Source organism: Eschrichtius robustus, chromosome 5 (assembly GCF_028021215.1).
Source record: "Eschrichtius robustus isolate mEscRob2 chromosome 5, mEscRob2.pri, whole genome shotgun sequence".
Taxonomy (NCBI): domain Eukaryota; kingdom Metazoa; phylum Chordata; class Mammalia; order Artiodactyla; family Eschrichtiidae; genus Eschrichtius; species Eschrichtius robustus.
In genome coordinates this window covers 348,198-366,013 of record NC_090828.1, presented here as the reverse complement: position 1 = coordinate 366,013, position 17,816 = coordinate 348,198, and the positions used below count along the sequence as shown (strand labels likewise).

At 45.5% G+C, this 17,816-nt stretch overlaps 1 protein-coding gene across 3 annotated transcripts in view; it reads right to left on the bottom strand.

Annotated features, from left to right (window-relative positions):
* The window catches only part of THAP4 (THAP domain containing 4), a 41,913-nt gene extending 24,131 nt beyond the window's left edge, over nt 1–17,782 (bottom strand). The window contains exons 1-2 of one of the 3 annotated variants that reach the window (XM_068544034.1): nt 17,209–17,782; nt 13,922–15,108 (exon numbers count right to left, since the gene is read on the bottom strand). In XM_068544034.1, coding sequence (XP_068400135.1) covers nt 13,922–15,108; nt 17,209–17,285 — 1,264 coding nt within the window. In that variant the 5' untranslated portion in view covers nt 17,286–17,782. Of the gene's footprint in view, nt 1–13,921; nt 15,109–16,579; nt 16,643–16,793; nt 16,818–17,208 lie in introns of those variants that run through there. The other 2 variants (XM_068544035.1, XM_068544036.1) reach the window with 2 other exon arrangements.
* Nucleotides 17,783–17,816: the final 34 nt, after the last annotated feature.

The window sequence follows — 17,816 nt, the reverse complement described above, 5'->3', positions numbered from 1 at the left end:
AATAAGGACATGGAGGAATCTGAAGACTTGGTACCTACAGCTGGAGAGATGAGACGCTGCCCAATCGCTAGTCAGGTTATGGTGACACTTCACGCCGAGAGCCCATCTATGTCAGTTTCCACTGTGATACATGACACCATATCCACCTCTCCAAAAAATTACATGGTATGCTAAAAAGCAAGAAAAAAAAAAAAAAAAAAACACAGTCTGAAGAGACAGAGCCTGACTCAGATATGGAAGAAATTCTGGAATTATCAGATTAATATGCTAAGGATGCTAACTGAAAAAGTGGACACCATGCAAGAAGAGATGAGTAACATCAGAGGAGAGAGGAAATGTGGACAAATAATCAAAAACACTGATGGACAAGGCTGAGGAAAGAGAGAATCTGAAGATATGTCCATGGAAACTTCCCCAACTGAAATGCAAAAAGAAAAAAGAACGAGAACAGAATATCAGGGAAATGTGCAACAATAAAAAAGTGATACGTATGCATGATAGGAATAGAGAAGAAGAAAGGAGATAAAGAAATATGTGAAGTAAAAAGAGCTGAGAATTTTTCAAAATTAATGACAGACACCAAACCACAGATCCAGGAAGCTCAGACAATACCAAGCACAATAAATACCAAAAAATCTACATCTAGGCATATCATATTCAGACTGCAGAGAACGAAAGACAGAGAATCTTGAAAGAGGCCAGAGGGGAAAAAACCTCATCTACAGAGTTAAAACGATAAGAATTACAGTGGACTTCTCGTTAGAAGACATGCAAGCAGGAAAAGTGTAGAGTCCTACATCCAGTGAAACTATCCTTCAAAAGTAAAGAGGAAATAAAGACTTTTTCAAACAAAAGCTGAGAGAATTCACTGCCAGCAGACATGCCCTGCATGAAATATTAAAAGTTCTTCAGGGAGAAGGAATAAATGAAGGTAAAAATAAAATGCTCCCTTTTCTTATTCTTAATTGACACAATAGACAAAGGTTTGTTCAAATTTTTAGTAGTAACAGGGTGATTATAGCATAAGTGAAATGAATGACAGCAATTTCATAAGGGACACTCTGTTAAAGGCACCTACACTACCTGTGAAGCAGTGTAGTGTTATTTGAAAGTGGACACAGATTAGCTGTAAATGTATATTGCAAACTTTCGGACAACCACTAAAAAACTTTTTTAAAAGAAGTATAATTGATATGCTAAGAAAGGAGAGAAAATGAAATCAAATAAAATGCTCAATTAAAAACAGAGAAGGCTGAAAAGGAGAGGAAGAAAACAAAAGAAGCAAATGGAAAGCAGTCACAAACATGATAGACATCAATCCAGCTGAAGCAATGACCAGTTTATATTTGAGTGGCCTAAGACCACCCATCAAAAGATGGAGACCATTAGAGCAGATTGAAAAAAAAAAAGACCCACTATATGTTGTCTATAAGAGACCCACCTTAAATATAAAGACAGATTAAAAGTAAAGGGATGTAGAAAGATATATCATGCTGACAAGAATCAAAAGACAGCTGGAATAGCCGGAAAGCAGACATTAGGACTAGAAAAATTACCAGGGGTAAAGAGCAGCAATAGTATATAATAACCAAGAGGCCAAGTCTCCAAGAAGATTAATAATCCTCAATGCTTATGTACCTAACAACAGAGCATCAAAATACATGAGACAAAGCCCGACAGAACTGCAAGGAGAAATACACAAACCCACTATCACAGCTGGAGACTTCAACACACTACAAGGAAAGGACAGATCCAGCAGGCAGAAAATCAGCAAGGACACAGATGAACTCATCAATCAACTGAATATAACTGATCTCTATGGACCACTATGGTGGCTAATTTTAGGTGTCAACTTGACTGGGCTAAGAGAATGCCCAACTAGCTGGTAAAACATTTCAGGGTGTGTCTGTGAAGGTGTTTGCAGAAGAGATTAGCATCTGAATTGGTGCACTCAGTAAAGCTGATGGCCCTCCCAATGTGGGTGGGCCTTGAGGGCCTCAACAGAATAAAAAGGCTGAAGAGGGGCAAACTTGCTCTCTCTGTTTTAGCTGGGGCACCATCTCCTGTCCTGGGGCCTTCAGATGGACCAGGACTTCCCTACCCCCTCCCAGGCCTTTGAACAGGGACTGAATTACTCCACAGGGTTTCCTAGTTCTCGAGCTTGCCATACATAATGGTGGGAGCCAATTCCTGTAATAAATTTCTGTGTGTACACACACACACACACACTACTGGTTCTATTTCTCTAAAGATCCCTGACTAACCACTAGTTCAATCAACAACAGCAGAACACACACTCTGCTCAAGCTCAAGCTCACAAGAAACATTCACCATGACAGGCCACATTCTGGGCCACAGAACACATCTTAACACATTTAACAGAACAGAAATCATAGAAAATACGTTCTCAGATCACTGGAATTAAATCAGTAACAGCAAGATACCTGAAAGATTCCAAAATACTTGGAGATTAAACAAGACACTTCTAAGAACAAAGTGGGTCAAGAAGGAAGCCTCAAGAGAAATAAAAAACACTTAAACTAAATGGAAATGAAAATACAACTTATCAAAATTTGTGGGATGCAGAAAAAACAATACTTAGAGGGAAATGTATATTAGAAAAGTAGTATCTGAAATTAATAATCTAAGTTTTCACATTAGGAAAGTAGAGAAAGAAAAGCAATTAAGTTGAAAGCAAGCAGAAGAAAAGGAAAAAAAATTAGAGCAGAAACTAATGAAATTGAAAACAGGGAAAAAAAGAAAATCAACAAAATCCAAGATTGGTTTTTCAAAAAGATCAATAAAATTGATAAAACTCTAGCCTGGTTAACTAAGGAAAAAAAGAGAGAAGACACAAATTACCAATATTATAAATAAAAGAGGAACATCACTACTATCCCATGGACATTAAAAGGTTAAAAAGGCATACTATGAACAACTTTATGCCTACAAATTTGATAATTTAGGTGAAATGGATCAATTCCTTGAGAGACACATACTAGCAAAATTTATACCAGGAGAAATAGATAATCTGAATAGGCCTATCTCTATTAGAGAAATTGAATCAATAATTAATAACCTTCTAAAACAGAAAGTACCAGGCCTAGATGGGTTTCTAGAATATTGGTGAATTCTACCAAACACTTAAGGAAAACATTTTACCTCTTCTTTACAATCTCTTCTGGAAGGCAGAAGCAGAGGGACTACCCCCTAAGTCATTCAATTGAGGCCAGCATCACCCTAATTCCAAAACCAGACCGAGACATTACAAGAAAGGAAAACTACAAATATCTCTCATCAACATAGATGCAAAACTCCTTAACACGAGCAAATGGCATCTAACAACGTTTAAAAAAAAAAAAAAAATTATACACCATGACCATGTGGGTTTATTCCAGTATACAAGGCTGGTTCAGCACTCTAAAATCAGTTAATACACTCCGTCACATCAACAGGCTAAAGAAGAAAACTCAAATGATCATATCAATGGATGCAGAAAAAGTGACAAAATCACTTTTCATGAAAAAACTCTCAATAAACTAGGAATAAAGGGGGAACTTCCTCAACTTGATAAAGAACGTCTATTTAAAAAACCCTACAGATGGGAATTCCCTGGCAGTCCAGTGGTTAGGACTCCGTGCTTTCACTGCTGAGGGGAGGGTGCAGGTTCAATCCCTGGTCAGGGACCTAAGATCATGCAAGCCGCATGGTGTGGCCAAGAAACCCCCCCAAAACCAAAAAAATGCTACAGTTAATGCCATACTCATGGTGAGAAACTCAAAGCTTCCCTACGAAGATCAGAAACAAGGCAAGGATGCCCCCTCCCCACTCAAACAATGAACTGGAAGTCCCAGTTGATGCTATAAGAGAAGAAAAGGAAATAAAAGGTACACAGAGTGAGACAGAAAAATAAAACTGTCTTTGTTCTCAGATGACATGACTGTCTGTAGAAAATCCTAAAGGATCCACAAAAAAACTACTAGAGTTAATCAGCAATTATAGCAAGGTTGCAGGATATAATGCTAATGTACTAAAGTCAATTGTTTTCCTATATACTAGCAATAAACAACTGGAATTTGAAATTAAAAAAAAAATAACATTTATACTTCTGCCAAAAAAAGAAGGAAATATTCAAGTACAAATCTAACAGAATATGTAAAGATTTATAAGGAAAACTACAAAACTGATGAAAGAAATAAAAGAAGATCTAAATAAATGGATGGATATTCTATGTTCCTAGATTGGAAGATTCAATATTGTTAAGATGGTCAATTCTGCCCAACTTGATCTATTGATTCAACACAATCCCAATCAAAATCTCATCAATCATTTTGTGGATACTGACAAACTGATTCTAAAGTTCATATGGAGAGGCAGAAGACCCTGAATAGCCAGCACAGTATTGATGGAAAAGAATAAAGTTGGAGAACTCACAGTACCCTATTTCAAGACCTATTATAGAGCTACAATCATCAATAAAACGTGGTATTGGCGAAAGAACAGATACATCAATCAGTGGAACAAAACAGAGTTCAGAACTAGACCACCACAAACAGAGGCAACTGATTTTTTACAGAGGAGCAAAGGCAATACAACGGAGAAAGAACAGTCTATTCAACAAATGGTGCTGGAACTGGATGACTGGACTGAAAAAAGCATCTAGACACAGACCTCACACCTTTTACAAAAATTAACTCAGGATGGATCACAGGCCTCGATGTAAAACGTTAAAGTGCAAAACTCCTTAAAGAGACATAGGAAAAAATCTACGTGACCTTACTTGGCAATGAGTTTTTAGATACAACACCAAAAGCACAATCCATGTAAGAAAAAAACTGATAAGGACTTTATTAAACTTAAAAATTTCTGTTTTGCAAGATGCTGTTAAGAGAATAAAATAAAAAGAGAATAAAAAGACAAGCTACAGACTGGGAGGCTATATTAGCCAACCCCTACCAACCCCTCCGACGCCCCCCACCCTGCCTAAAAGCTGCACTCGTCACCTTCCCTGCCTCCTTCTTTGGACCCTAGTTTTAGAAAAATTCATGTTCCTAACCCATGTTTGGTTTTTTCCTACCATTTCTATCCCATATATTTTCATATATTTAACTTTATTACATAAAGAAGTAAAACAAAAAAGGACTTGTACCCAAAATACACAAAGAACTCTTAAAACAATAATAAAACAACCTAATTTAAAAATAGGAGAACCATCTTTGAAAAGATGAACAAATTCAACAAACCTCTAGCTAGATGCACGAAGAAAAAAAGAGAGAAGACTCAAATTACTAAAAATAGAAATGAAAGTAGGGACATTACTACTAATTCTACAGAACTAAAAAGGACTATGAAAGGACTATGGACAATTGCATGCCAACAAACCGGATAACCTAGATGAAATGGACAAATTCCTAGAAACACAAAACCTACTAAGACTAAATCACAAACAAATAGAAAAGCTGAATACACCTACAACTAGTAAGGAGATTGAATCAGTAATCAAAAACCTCCTGACAAAGATGAGCCCTGGACCTGATGGCTTCACTGGTGAATTCTACTGAACATTTTAAGAAGAACTAACAACAATCCTTCTCAAACGTTTCCAAAAAAATTGAAGAGGAGGAAACATTTCTAACTCATTGTATTGAGGCCTGAATAACCTTGATACCAATGCCAGACAAAGATACTCCAAGGAAAGAAAACTACAGGCCAATATTCCTTCTGAATACTGATGCAAAAATCCTCAACAAAATACTAGCAAACTGAAGTTAGCATCATATTAAAGAATTACATACTGTGACAACGTGGGATTTATTCCTGGAATGCAAGGATAGTTCAACATACAAATATCGATCAGTGTAATATGCCACACCAACAAAATGAAGGGAAAAGAACACATGATCATCTCGATGCAGAAAAAGCATTTGACAAAATTCAACACTCTTCCATGACAAAAAAACTCAACAAAATAGGGATAGAAGAAAACTACCTCAACACTATAAAAGCCATATATGAAAAGCCCATAGCGAACATAATAATCAATGATGAAAGACTGAAGCTTTTCCTCGAAGATCAGGAACAAGGCAAGGCTGCCCACCTCACCTCTTCTATTCAACATAGTACTCGAAGTTCTAGCCAGAGCAATTAGGCAAGAAAAAGAAATAAAAGGAATCCAAATTGGAAAGTAAGAAGTAAAATTATCTGAGATAACACGACCTCATATGTAGAAAATCCTAAACACTGCACAAAAAAGCTATTAGATTATAGGTCATATAACTCAATATCAAAAAACAAACAACCCGATCCAAAAATAGGCAGAATACCTAAAAAGACATTTCTCCAAAGAAGACATACAAATGGCCAACAGGCACATGAAAAGGTGCTCAACACTGCTAATTATTAGAGAAATGCAAATCAAAACCACGATGAGGTATCACCTCACACCGGTCAGAATGGTCATCAACAAAAAGTCTGCAAATAATAAATGCTGGAGACTGTGGGGAGAAAAGGGAACCCTCCTACACTGTCGGTGGGAATGTATATTGGTGTAGCCACAATGGAAAACAATATGGAGGTTCCTTAAAAAACTAAAAATAGAGCAACCATAGGATCCAGCAATCCCACTCCCTGGCATATATCTGGAAAAGATGAAAACTCTAATTCAAAAGGATACATGCACCCCAATGTTCATAGCAGCCCTATTTACAATAGCCAAGACATGGAAACAACCCAAGTACCCATCAGCAGACAAATGGTTTAAAAAGAAATGTGGTATATATGTACACAATGGAATATTACTTGTCCATAAAAAAGAATGAAATACTGCCATTTGCAGCAACATGGATGGACCTAGAAAATAACATAATAAGTCAGACAGAGAAAGACAAACATTACGTGATATTACTTATGTGTGGAATCTAAAAAATAATAGAAATGAATCTATATATAAAATAGAAACAGACTCACAGACATAGAAAGCTAACTTCTGGTTATCAAAGGGGAAAGGGAGGGGAGGAGGGATAAATTAGGACTATGGGATTAACAGATATATGCTACTACATATAAAATAAATAAGCAACAAGGATTTACTGTATAGCACAGGGAACTATATTCAGTATCCTGTAACAACCTATAATGGAAAATAATCTGAAAAAAAAAAAAGACTGAATCACTTTGCTGTATACCTGAAACTAACACAATATTGTAAATCAGCTATACTTCAATTAAAAACAAAACAAAACAAAACATCAATAAACCCATGGTGATTCATGGTGAGCCAGCTAAGGTAATTTGGTAATCCTTTAGGAAAAAAAAAAAAAAAAGCTGTTGGATCTAATAAATGAATTCATCAAATTAGCAAGATACAAAGTCAACACACAAACATCAGTTGCATTTCTATACACAAACCATGAACATGAACAATCTGAAAAGGAGATTACAGAAACAATCCCATTTATAATAGCATCAAAAAGAATAAAATACTTTGAAATTAACTTAACCACGGAGGTGAAAGACCTGTACAATGAAAACTACAAAACACTTCAGAAGGCAATTAAAGAAAACATAAATTAATGGACACACATCCCATACTCATGCACTGGAAGGCTTAATATTGTTAAACGTCAATATTAACCAAAGCAATCTACAGATTCAGTGCTCTCTCTCTCAAAATCCCAATGTTTTTTGCAGAAATAAAAAAACCCATCCTAAAATTCATATGGAATCTCAAAGGACTGAGAATAGCCAAAACAATCCTGAAAAAAAACAAAACTGGAGAACTCACATTTCCTGATTTCAAAACTTACTACAGTAATTCAAAACAGTGTGATATTGGCATGAAGACGTATATAAACCAGCGGAACAGAAGAGAGAAGCCAGAAATAAACCCCCACATATATGGTCAAATGATTTTTGACAAGAGTGCTAAGACCATTCGGTGGAGAAAGGACAGTGTTTTCAACAAACGGTCCTGGGAAAGCTGGACATCCACGTGCCAAAGAACGAAGGTGGGCTCTAACTGGTCCGGTATACGGTTATCTAACACCATATGTAAAAACTAACTCAAAATGGATGAAGGACCTAAACGTAAGACCTAAAGTAATAAAACTCTTAGAAGAAAACATAGGATGAAAGCTTCACGACACTGGACTTGACAATGATTTCTTGGATATGACAACAAAGGTACAGGTAACAAAAGAAAAAATAGACAAACTGGAGTTTAAGAAAATTGCTATAATTTGTATATCAAAAGGCAATATTCACACGATAAAAAGGCAACCTACAGAACGGGAGAAAATATTTGCAAATCATATTTCTGACAAGAGATCAATACCTAGACTATATAGAGAACTCCTAAAACTAAACAACAACAAAAAAACCCAAATAACCTGATTGAAAAATGGGCAAAGGACTTGAACAGACATTTCTCCAAAGAAGATATACGAATGGCCAATATACACATGAAAAGATGTTCAATGTGACTAATCATTAGAGAGATGCAAATGAAAACCACAGTGAGATATCACCCCACACCCATGAGGATGGCTATTATCAAAAACACAGAAAACAAGTGCTGGTAAGGATGCAGAGAAACGGGAACTCTTGTGCGCTGTCGGCAGGCATGTAACGTGGTGTATTCATTATGGAAAATAGTATGGAAGTTCCTCAAAAAATTAAACACAGAACTACCATATGAACCAGCAATCCCACTTCTGGGTATACACCTGAAAGAATTGAAAGTCAGGTCTTGAAAAGTCACTTGTACACCCACATTCATAGCAGCATTATTCGCAAGAGCCAGTGGGTGGAAGCAACCCAAATGTCCATTGATGGATGAGTGGCTAAACAAAATGTGGTCCATCCACACAACGGAAGAAAATTCTGCAGTATGCTACAACCTGGATGCACTTTGTGGGCACCAGGCTAATTAAACAGCTAATCACAGACGGACAAATACTGTACCATGTCACTTACATGAGTCAAAATCATGGAGACAGAAAGTAGAATGGTGGCTGGCAATGGCTAGGCGAGGGGAGAGGAAGGGATATTGTTTAGCTGGTATAGAGTTTCAGATTTACATGAGTTATGGGGATGGGTGGTGGTGACGGCTGCTCAACAACGTGAATGTATTTAATGCCACTGAACTGCACACTGACAAATTGTTAAGAAGATAAATTTTTTGTTATTTGTACTTTAACTCAATATAAGAAAAGGAACAACAACGAAAAAGAAATGAACTATCAAGCCATAAAACGACAGAGGAACCCTAAATATATACTAAGTGAAAGAAGCCACCCTGAAAAGGCTGCATGCTCTGGTTCATAGCAACCAGACATCCCAATCACACAACATCCTAGAAAAGGCAAAACTACAGAAACAGTCTAAAGATCAGTGACTGCCAAGGATTGGGAGGAAAGGCATGAACAGTGGACGGAGAGGTTTTTAGGGCAGTGAAAATACTCTATGATATTGTAATGAGGATACACGTGCTTATGTATCTGTCAAAATCCAAGTATAAGGCGTCCTGCGGGCTGACCTGCCCGAGCATCTCCAGGGGCGCACAGACCCTGGCCGGGACTCAGATGCGTGCAGTGGTCGCCTTCCTCCCCAGGCCTTCAGTGGGGAGGCCGGTGCTCCTGTGTTTGTGTTTGTTTGAAAGATTCCTCTTTTTGTCCCTTTCCCAGCCGTGTTTTTCTTGCCCAGCAATGATTCATCTTCAATGGTTTGAAATCACAAAATTTCTACCCACCGAATCTTTTACTTCATTCTACTGAGTTGGTCTTAAATAAAATCCTCTTGAGATTTGTATCTTTGAAAGATATTCTTTCTTGTTAACAATGGTTTGTCAGTGGACGAAAAAAATCCAAGTATAAGGCAGCGAACCTGAAAGTAAACTGTGGACTTAGTTAATAACAACGTATGTATATGGGTTCATAACTTGTAATGAACGAACCACACTAACACAAGTGGAAATGCAAGATGTTAGTAGCAGGGGCAACTGTGGGGGAATTTCCTGTACTATCTGCTGAATTTTTCTGTAAATCTCAAACTTTCCTAAAAAAAACCTCTATTAATCAGAAAATAATCAATGGAAGGTAGGGAGTAAGTAGAAATATAGATGAAATAAGAATATCAGAATACTGATAAATGTTGAAGCTAAGGGGTAGGTACAAGGGAGTTATTATACTTTTCTGCTTAATTTGTACATGTTCAAGATTTCCACAATAAAAAGCTTTTAAAACTCCAGATTAGCTCAAGAACTGTCTGTATAATGAATAAAAGAGCGGGAAGAAAACTGAGATATTTTTGGAGCAAGTATTAAATTAAAACTGAGGGCATGGCTGAATCACACTTGATAGTGGACATCCTTGTCATATCAGGGACATTCACAGGTCAGTGAGCAAGGCGGGAATGGCACGGGCAGGGAAGGACGGAGAGGGGATGAACATGGAAAGATGTTCATCCTCACTGGTTCACAGAAAGGCCAGCAACGCGGCCTGGTGCAGCATGATGCCTGGACTCAGCACGGGCTCAGGGACAGAGCGCCCCATCCTGTGGGAATGCCACTCAGCACCAGCTCTCTGGAGGGCAAACTTCCCAGAGCCCGGAACCTGCAGGCCCACTGGCCGGGCTTCTCTGCTTCAGGGACTCTGTCCAAAAAAATGGGACTGGCTGAAGGTCATGGACTGAATAAACAAGTGTACAGTCCCTTCAACACACCCTATAAAACCACCAGAAGGTTCCTTCACTGATGAACGAAGTCATAAGCACACTGGGAACGGTCAAGGGAGCAGACGCCAAGGAGAGCCGGAGGCGGTGACCGTGGCGCTGAGCGGGGCCCTGGGTGGCCTCTCTCCCTCCCGCCCCTCCCACTGCCCCGGCCCAGCTCCTCCTGCAGCCTCTCCCTGCACCCAAGGGAGCCCGGGAGCAGAGGTGCAGCACCCCCCCCCCCCCGCCCCTCCTCAGGGCCCAGCGCGCTCCCCTCCGTCCTCACGGCTCTCCCTGCCCATCTGGGCCCCAGCAGACACCTGCTCCCTCGTCCCCATCCGACACACAAAACCTCCCTGTGGAGCCGTGCTCCCCTCTGGCTACTGCCCACTGTCCCCACAGCTCAACCTCTTAAAGTGCCTGGTCCCCAGCCACCCTCACCGGCCCCTCCCTTCACCGGCTCTACACCCAGCTCCATTCCCACCACTCCACGGAGACTGTGGTCACCAGTGACCCCATGTGGCCGAGTCAGCCATCCTTTCTCCATTCTGATCAGAGCTGCTGCAGCCCAGCAAAGCACCCCCCTTTCTACAACACCTTTTTCCCCCGCCTCTGCAGGCACACACATGCAACCTCAAGAGGCTGGGTGCTGGCTCTCTGGCATCAGCACCTATGAAGCATCTCAAACTGGATTCCTCTCAAAATTTCTCTGTCATTTGAGTTCCCCCCAAATCATTAACTATTTCCCCAAAAGAGGGAAAAACTGGTAACAATAAATCATGGTGAATAAAGTAACCAATACCACGTGTACGTGCATCTACTGGGGAGATGAGGATATGGAGCTCAGATCAGAGACGACCTGCACTGGGGGAGGGGGCACAGGAGCCGATCAACTCAAGCATTTACAGAAAGACAGGATGAAGGCTGACAGACACCCATCAGAATAGAAAGAGAAGCAATGAGAAAGCCTAACAAATTAAAAAATAAAATTAAGAGGCAGGCCCAAGTTTCAATTTATCAATAATCCCAGTTGTAAATGGATTAAATTACTTTACATATATATATATATATATATATATATATATATATACACATATATACATATATATATATATATATAAAGGCTCTCAGATTGAGCTAAAATATAGCTACAAAATAAAGGGATATAAAAAGGTTGAAAATAAGGAGACAAGTAAAACTTTAAATGGGACAAAATAGGCTTTTCTGTTTGGTAACACGCAGGCATACTCACGTATCTAATAACACGGTCTATAAATACAGTTAAACTGAACATTCAAGAAGCAATGGCACCTCAGGAATCACAGTGACAGACCTACCTCACCTCTTAAAAATCAACAGATCAGTGGATACAATAAGTTAGGAAACAGATCAGTTGACCAATAAAATAAGCTAGATCCAGCCTCAGCCCGACAGAACAATGTAACCAATCGATGGACAGGACACATTCTTCTCAAGCTGTAAGGAAACAGTCACAAACACAGAGCGTACTGAGCCACAATGAAACCTCAGAAGATTCTATAAAGCATGTATCTTTAAGTCACTGAACCTTAACAATAACACAAAAAATTAACTCCCTTCCCCCAATCCATCCACTTGAAAACCACAACACCCTCCTAAACAACTCAAGTTAGAGAGAATCAAGACTGAAATTACAAACTCTTTAGAAACTAAGGGCAAGGAGAGCGACAGGAGGCGGGTCTGTGGCGCAGAGTCAAAGGGACAGAAGGAGGGATCCAGCCTCCACTGCAGGTACCGGGAAACATAAACTGTCCCCGAAGACGTTATGCACTTCCCTCCAGGAGCCAGAACAGCTATAAAACCCAAGAAAGCAAAAAGAAGTCAGGAAGAAGGAAGCAGAAACAACAACGGAGACCTGATCAATGCAAGCTGTTTGGAAACACCTGCAATAGTGACAAACTTTGGGGCGTCTGACCAAGAGGAGCAGAAAAAGGTACCAAGAAGTAATACCAGGTACGAGAAACTACAAAAAACACTTTGAAATAACAGGAGAATGTAGCGTGTAACTCTGACCAGTACATCAGGATGGCTTTGGGTTGTGCTTTTGTTTTTGGTTGTGCTGATGGTTGTTGACCTGGGGGGTCCAGGAAGCCCTGAACAGCCTGTCACACACTGGAGCCTTTTCTCACCTGCAGTGTTAATTACAACCTGGAAGACAAACGCTGATGCAGACTAAACGCACGACGTGGTAGGAAAATGGTTTCCACCTTTATACACGTAACAGGCAAAAGATACTAACCTCAAAACTGATTCTACAAGAAATAAATAGTAGACTAGGAGGAAAAGCAGAAACATAAGCAGTAATGTATGAAATATATATCCAACCTATTTGTATAATAGACACAAAAACATGTAAGTGAAAGCATAAAAAAATATGGAATTCCCTGGTGGTCCGGTGGCTAAGACTCCACGCTCCCAATGCAGGAGACTTGGGTTCGATCCCTGGTCAGGGAACTAGATCCCGCAGGCATGCCGCAACTAAAAGTTGGCATGCTGCAACTAAGAAGCCCACATGCCACAACTAAAGATCCCACGTGCCGCAACTAAGACCCGACGCAGCCAAATAAATAAATATATTTTTTAAAAAGCATTTAAAAAAGTCTAAGATTACACACTAAATTTTAACGGCAACCAGGAATAAAAGTGGGGAGGTGAGTGGGAAAGGAGAATTTTCACCACTTCTTAGCCGATGTATTTCTGCAGTGTTCTTACGAGAGAACATACTCTACTCGAATAAGTGTTTAAAATTTTTAAAAAGTTATTATTAACGTTCAAAGTGCTTTAACGTCAGAATATTCATCACAACCCAACTGGAAAGAACCTCCTCGTGATTTTAAGAGTCTCCTGCGATCTTTCTAATGGCTCACCACGTCTGTCTAAGCTTACGTTTCAACCCTAACTCGTCAGCAATTTCTGTCTGCGGGAGGTCTGCGACAGGAAGGGACCCCGGTGGGGCGGAGGACCAGCCGTCCAGGGCCCACCACCGTGGTTCTGGGTCTCCCACCCCTCCTTGCTCACCGGCTAAAGCTCCCAGCTACAGCCACCTCCCGAGTGCTCTGGAGCCCAGCCGGCGAGGCGAGCTCGCCAGCCTGGCTCCCCTCTCGGGAGGCACCGCGCGGCGCAGGCCCCGTGCTCGCGAACCCCAGCCGCGCGGGCGCCAGGCCCGGGTACTGACCGCGGCCGGGGGCCAGCAGGCTGCTCAGGTGGGGGACGCTCAGCCGCCGCAGCCGGTCCAGCTTCTCCCGCAGCTCGCGCACCTGGCTGTCCGAGCGGCTGACCCTCTGGCGCAGGGCCCTCAGCTCGCCGTTCTTCTTCTCCACCTGCTCCTGCAGGCAGCACACCTGGCTCTTGCTCTGGCGGGAGGAGAAGCAGTAGGAGTGCAGCGAGTCGATGAGCTTGCAGGCCCCCGACGCCGACAGGATGACCTCGTTGATGGACATGGGGCTGGCGTCGCTGTGCTCGCTCTGCACGGCCTCGGCCGCCGGCTTCGGGGTCACGTCGGTCGGAGGCGCCGAGGGGCCCTGCGTGGGCTTCTGCGGCGTGGCCGTGAGCGATGAGCTCGCCGTGGGGGGCGCGCGTGGCGGGCTCTGCGCCGGCCCCTTGTCGGGCCCCGGGCTGCTCCCGCTGCAGCCGGGCTCGGCGTCTCTCTTCGGCCTCTTGCGGTCCACGGGCTCCCGGGGGACGGCCGGCCTCTCGCGGGCGTGCTTGGAGGAGAAACTGTAGGAATGAAGCGAGCCGATGAACTTGCAGGCCCCGGACCCCGGGGGGGTAAAGTCATCCACGGAAATGCCGCTCCTGTCCACCAGGCCCCCGTCCGGGGAGGTGGCGTTCTCGTCGCCGGCATCCACAGCACAAGCGTTGGCTTCTCCCCGGCTGCCGGACGCGGTGGCGGAGGCCGGACTGGCATCTGCGTGTCCTTCCGGAGGCTGTCGGGCCCGCTGCGGACCGGCGGCCTCCCGGGTGGCCCTGGCTGCGGTTCTGCCCTGTGACGCGCCCCGCTTCAGCTTGCGGGACTCGGGCTTGGCCATCAGGCTTTCACTCGAGGACGACGACGACGACCCTGCAGCTGCCTTCCCGTCGGCAATGTCACTTGCATGTGCCCTCAGACCCCCCGAGGCCTTCCTGGCGTCCTTTCTCCGGGGGCGGCCATGGCCTCCGGGCCCCCTTTTCTTCTCAGCCAGGTGGAAGATGGACGGCACGGCCGTGGGCTTGAGCAGGCGGTGTTGATCCTCCAGTCTCTTGGAGAAGCTATCTTTGGTGAAATGTTCACTACAGAGGAAAGAATACTTAGTGGGCGTCCAGTTATCCCTCTGAACAGCCTTCAACCACTGGATCAGACGTTTTGAGTCCTTTAGGGGGAATCTGCAAGACAAATGACAAATTAGAAAAAAATAATTAAGTGCCTCCCCCTACTACTATCAACTATAAAAGCAGAACAAGTGTATTTGCAAACACCCAAACCTGTGCTGACTTTACCCATTTAAAAACTTAACAAAGAACTAAGGAATACCTTCTACTTGCAACTTATTACTGAAATAGAAAGATGAAAGACGCACTGTCTGCCCTTAAGAAGCTTACAGTCCGTAGGGTGGATAAAGAGAGAAGGTGAATACCTCCTCCCAGGCTGTGATAAATGCCCTGCAGGGATACAGAATCCTTGGAGAGACAGCACCAGATGGCATCACACAGCGGGAAACGCTTCAGGAAGCCCTGGAAATAGTTCCTAGAAGCTCATAGCTGGCCAACCCTCCTGGTGTGCCTGGGATACAGGACTTGGGATGCTCAAAGGAAGATGGTTGCCCCTCCCCCCCCATTTAGAAGTCAAGCCAAGCGTCAGACAGCAGAGATGGGAGCAAGAGGCCAGGAGAGCATCCCAGACACCCCCACGTGCCCCAGCTGCGGCTCGAGGAGCCGAGGACACGAGACCAGCTCGCAGAGCAGGCGAGACTCAACAGCCACGGCTCTGCGGCTCCCTCTGAAAAGCAACCAGTCCCTGGCAGATACTGAAAAAGACACTTAATGATCATTTTTTTTCTCATTCAGGCAAGATGTCTACTTAGAAAACTCTGGCGAAACTACACATACGAGGGTGGGAGTGGGGCGGCCATTCCGGAGGGCTGTTCTGCTGCACCTGAGGTCACCTAAGCCACCTGACGCTGCTGGGGATCAGGACCGCGGGGACACCAACTCCTCACGAAGCTCCAAGCAGCAGGACCCTCTAAATTTCCTCACTGCTTTGGGAGCCCGTTACCTGAAGCTCCCCTCCACCCCCAGTTCCCACGTCCTCGGCCATTATGAATGCCAACAGCAGCCTTCTCTGCAATGCTTTGCCTCCGTTTTCAAATACAGTAACAAAACTAAGGGCTCTGAAGGAAACTCAAGTAAGCATGCTGGCTGACCGCTGAAACAACCTGCTGTTACTATCTTGATAGGTTGTAACGACTGAGGACTTCACGCAAACCACCATGAACTTTCAGTAAGACTACACAACAAATGTCCTCCAGGTTTTCAAAACTTGAACACCATCCCGCAACATCAAAAGGAAAACAGAAAAGTATCCGGGAGGAGGTTTTTAAGGTGGAGTTTCTTCTGCTCACGGTTCTGGTACCTCCAGCGTGGAAGTCGTAGAAAAGGACTCGCTGTAACGGGCTGAATTCCAGAGCCTCCACGAAGCAGGCCAGGCCAGAGAGAAGGCCAGTCCCTGCCCTGCCTCGGGCCGGTTTCCGTGGGCGCCCACGGAACGGAGCCCTCCACGGCTCGCAGCTAAGCCCCGGCGAGGAGCGGGCTGGGCCGGCCCCACGCTGGATGCTGCCAGGGACCTCCCGGGACTCACCTCCGCGCGGCAGGGCTACCTTCCCCGAGGCCGACCGCGAGGCCCCTTCTAGGACACAGCGTCTGGAGCGCGTGTTAATCCATGAGGCACATTTGCTCGGCCACATCTCTGATCGCAGAGATCAAGACGGGCTCCCCCGCGACGAAAAAAGCAGAAAAGTCACAGCAAACGCAAGACGACAACCGACCGAAGGAAGCGCGTTTCCAGAACACACCGTTTCTGGAGACTGGCGGCGCCAACCCGAACCCATGGGGCGCAGGGTGGCCACGGGGTGGTGGAGGGGCTGCCGAGGCCGCGGCGTGGGCGCCGGGCGGCCTCCGAGTGGGCATGGGGCGCGCACCGGCGGCCGAGGGTCGCGGGGGTCGGGTGGCCACGGATGGAAGCCGCCGGCCGCGGTGGCCCGAGGCGCCCGGCCCAGAGACGCCGGCCGGGCCAAGGTCACACAGCGCCGCGCTGACTCACTCGCGGGACCGGCCCGGGGCCCGCGCCCTGAGCGACCCCGCGTCCGACCGGGCCGCGCGGCCTCAGTCTCCCCGCGGGGCCGGGCCGGGCCGAGCCGGGCCGGGCGGGGGCGTGGCCCGCGGGCCGCGCGGGCGGCGGGCCGGCGGCGGCGGGCGGGGCCCGGTTACCTGTGGAAGGAGACGGCGCGCTTTTCCCCCTTGCCCTGCCGGTTGGAGCAGTTCGCGGCCGCGCAGCAGATCACCATCTCGGGCCTCGGGCCGCCGCGCCGCCGCCAGGCTCCGGCCCTCGTCTCGCCGCGCCGAGCCCCGGGCGGGACCGCCCCGAGGGGAGGGCGCGCGGCGACACGGCTGCGGGACGTGGGAGCCAGCCCCGCAGCTCCCGCCGTACGGCAAGATGGCGGCGCCCGGCCGCCCGCCGCCCGGCCGCCAGGCCCGGCCCTCGGCGTGCCCTGGATACCCGGCACCTGGCGGGGCGCAGCCCACGGCTCGCGGCGTCTGGGGTGGGCGGGGGCGCCCCGGACCGGCAGCGCCCTGTGGAGACATGGCGCGCGGGGGGCATCCGTACGGCAAGATGGCCGCGCCGGCGGGCCTGAGGGCACGACGGGCTCACGCTCCCGCCCCGGTGCCCTGCTGCCCGCTCGCGCCTGCTTTAGCTGCCCCGGCGGCTCGCTGGTGGGATCCCCGGAAGCACGACGCAGGCCGCCGTGGAGCCGAGCGCGCGGGCCCGGGCCTCCGCGCTGGGTCCGCCGTACGCCAAGATGGCGGCGGCGCACTTC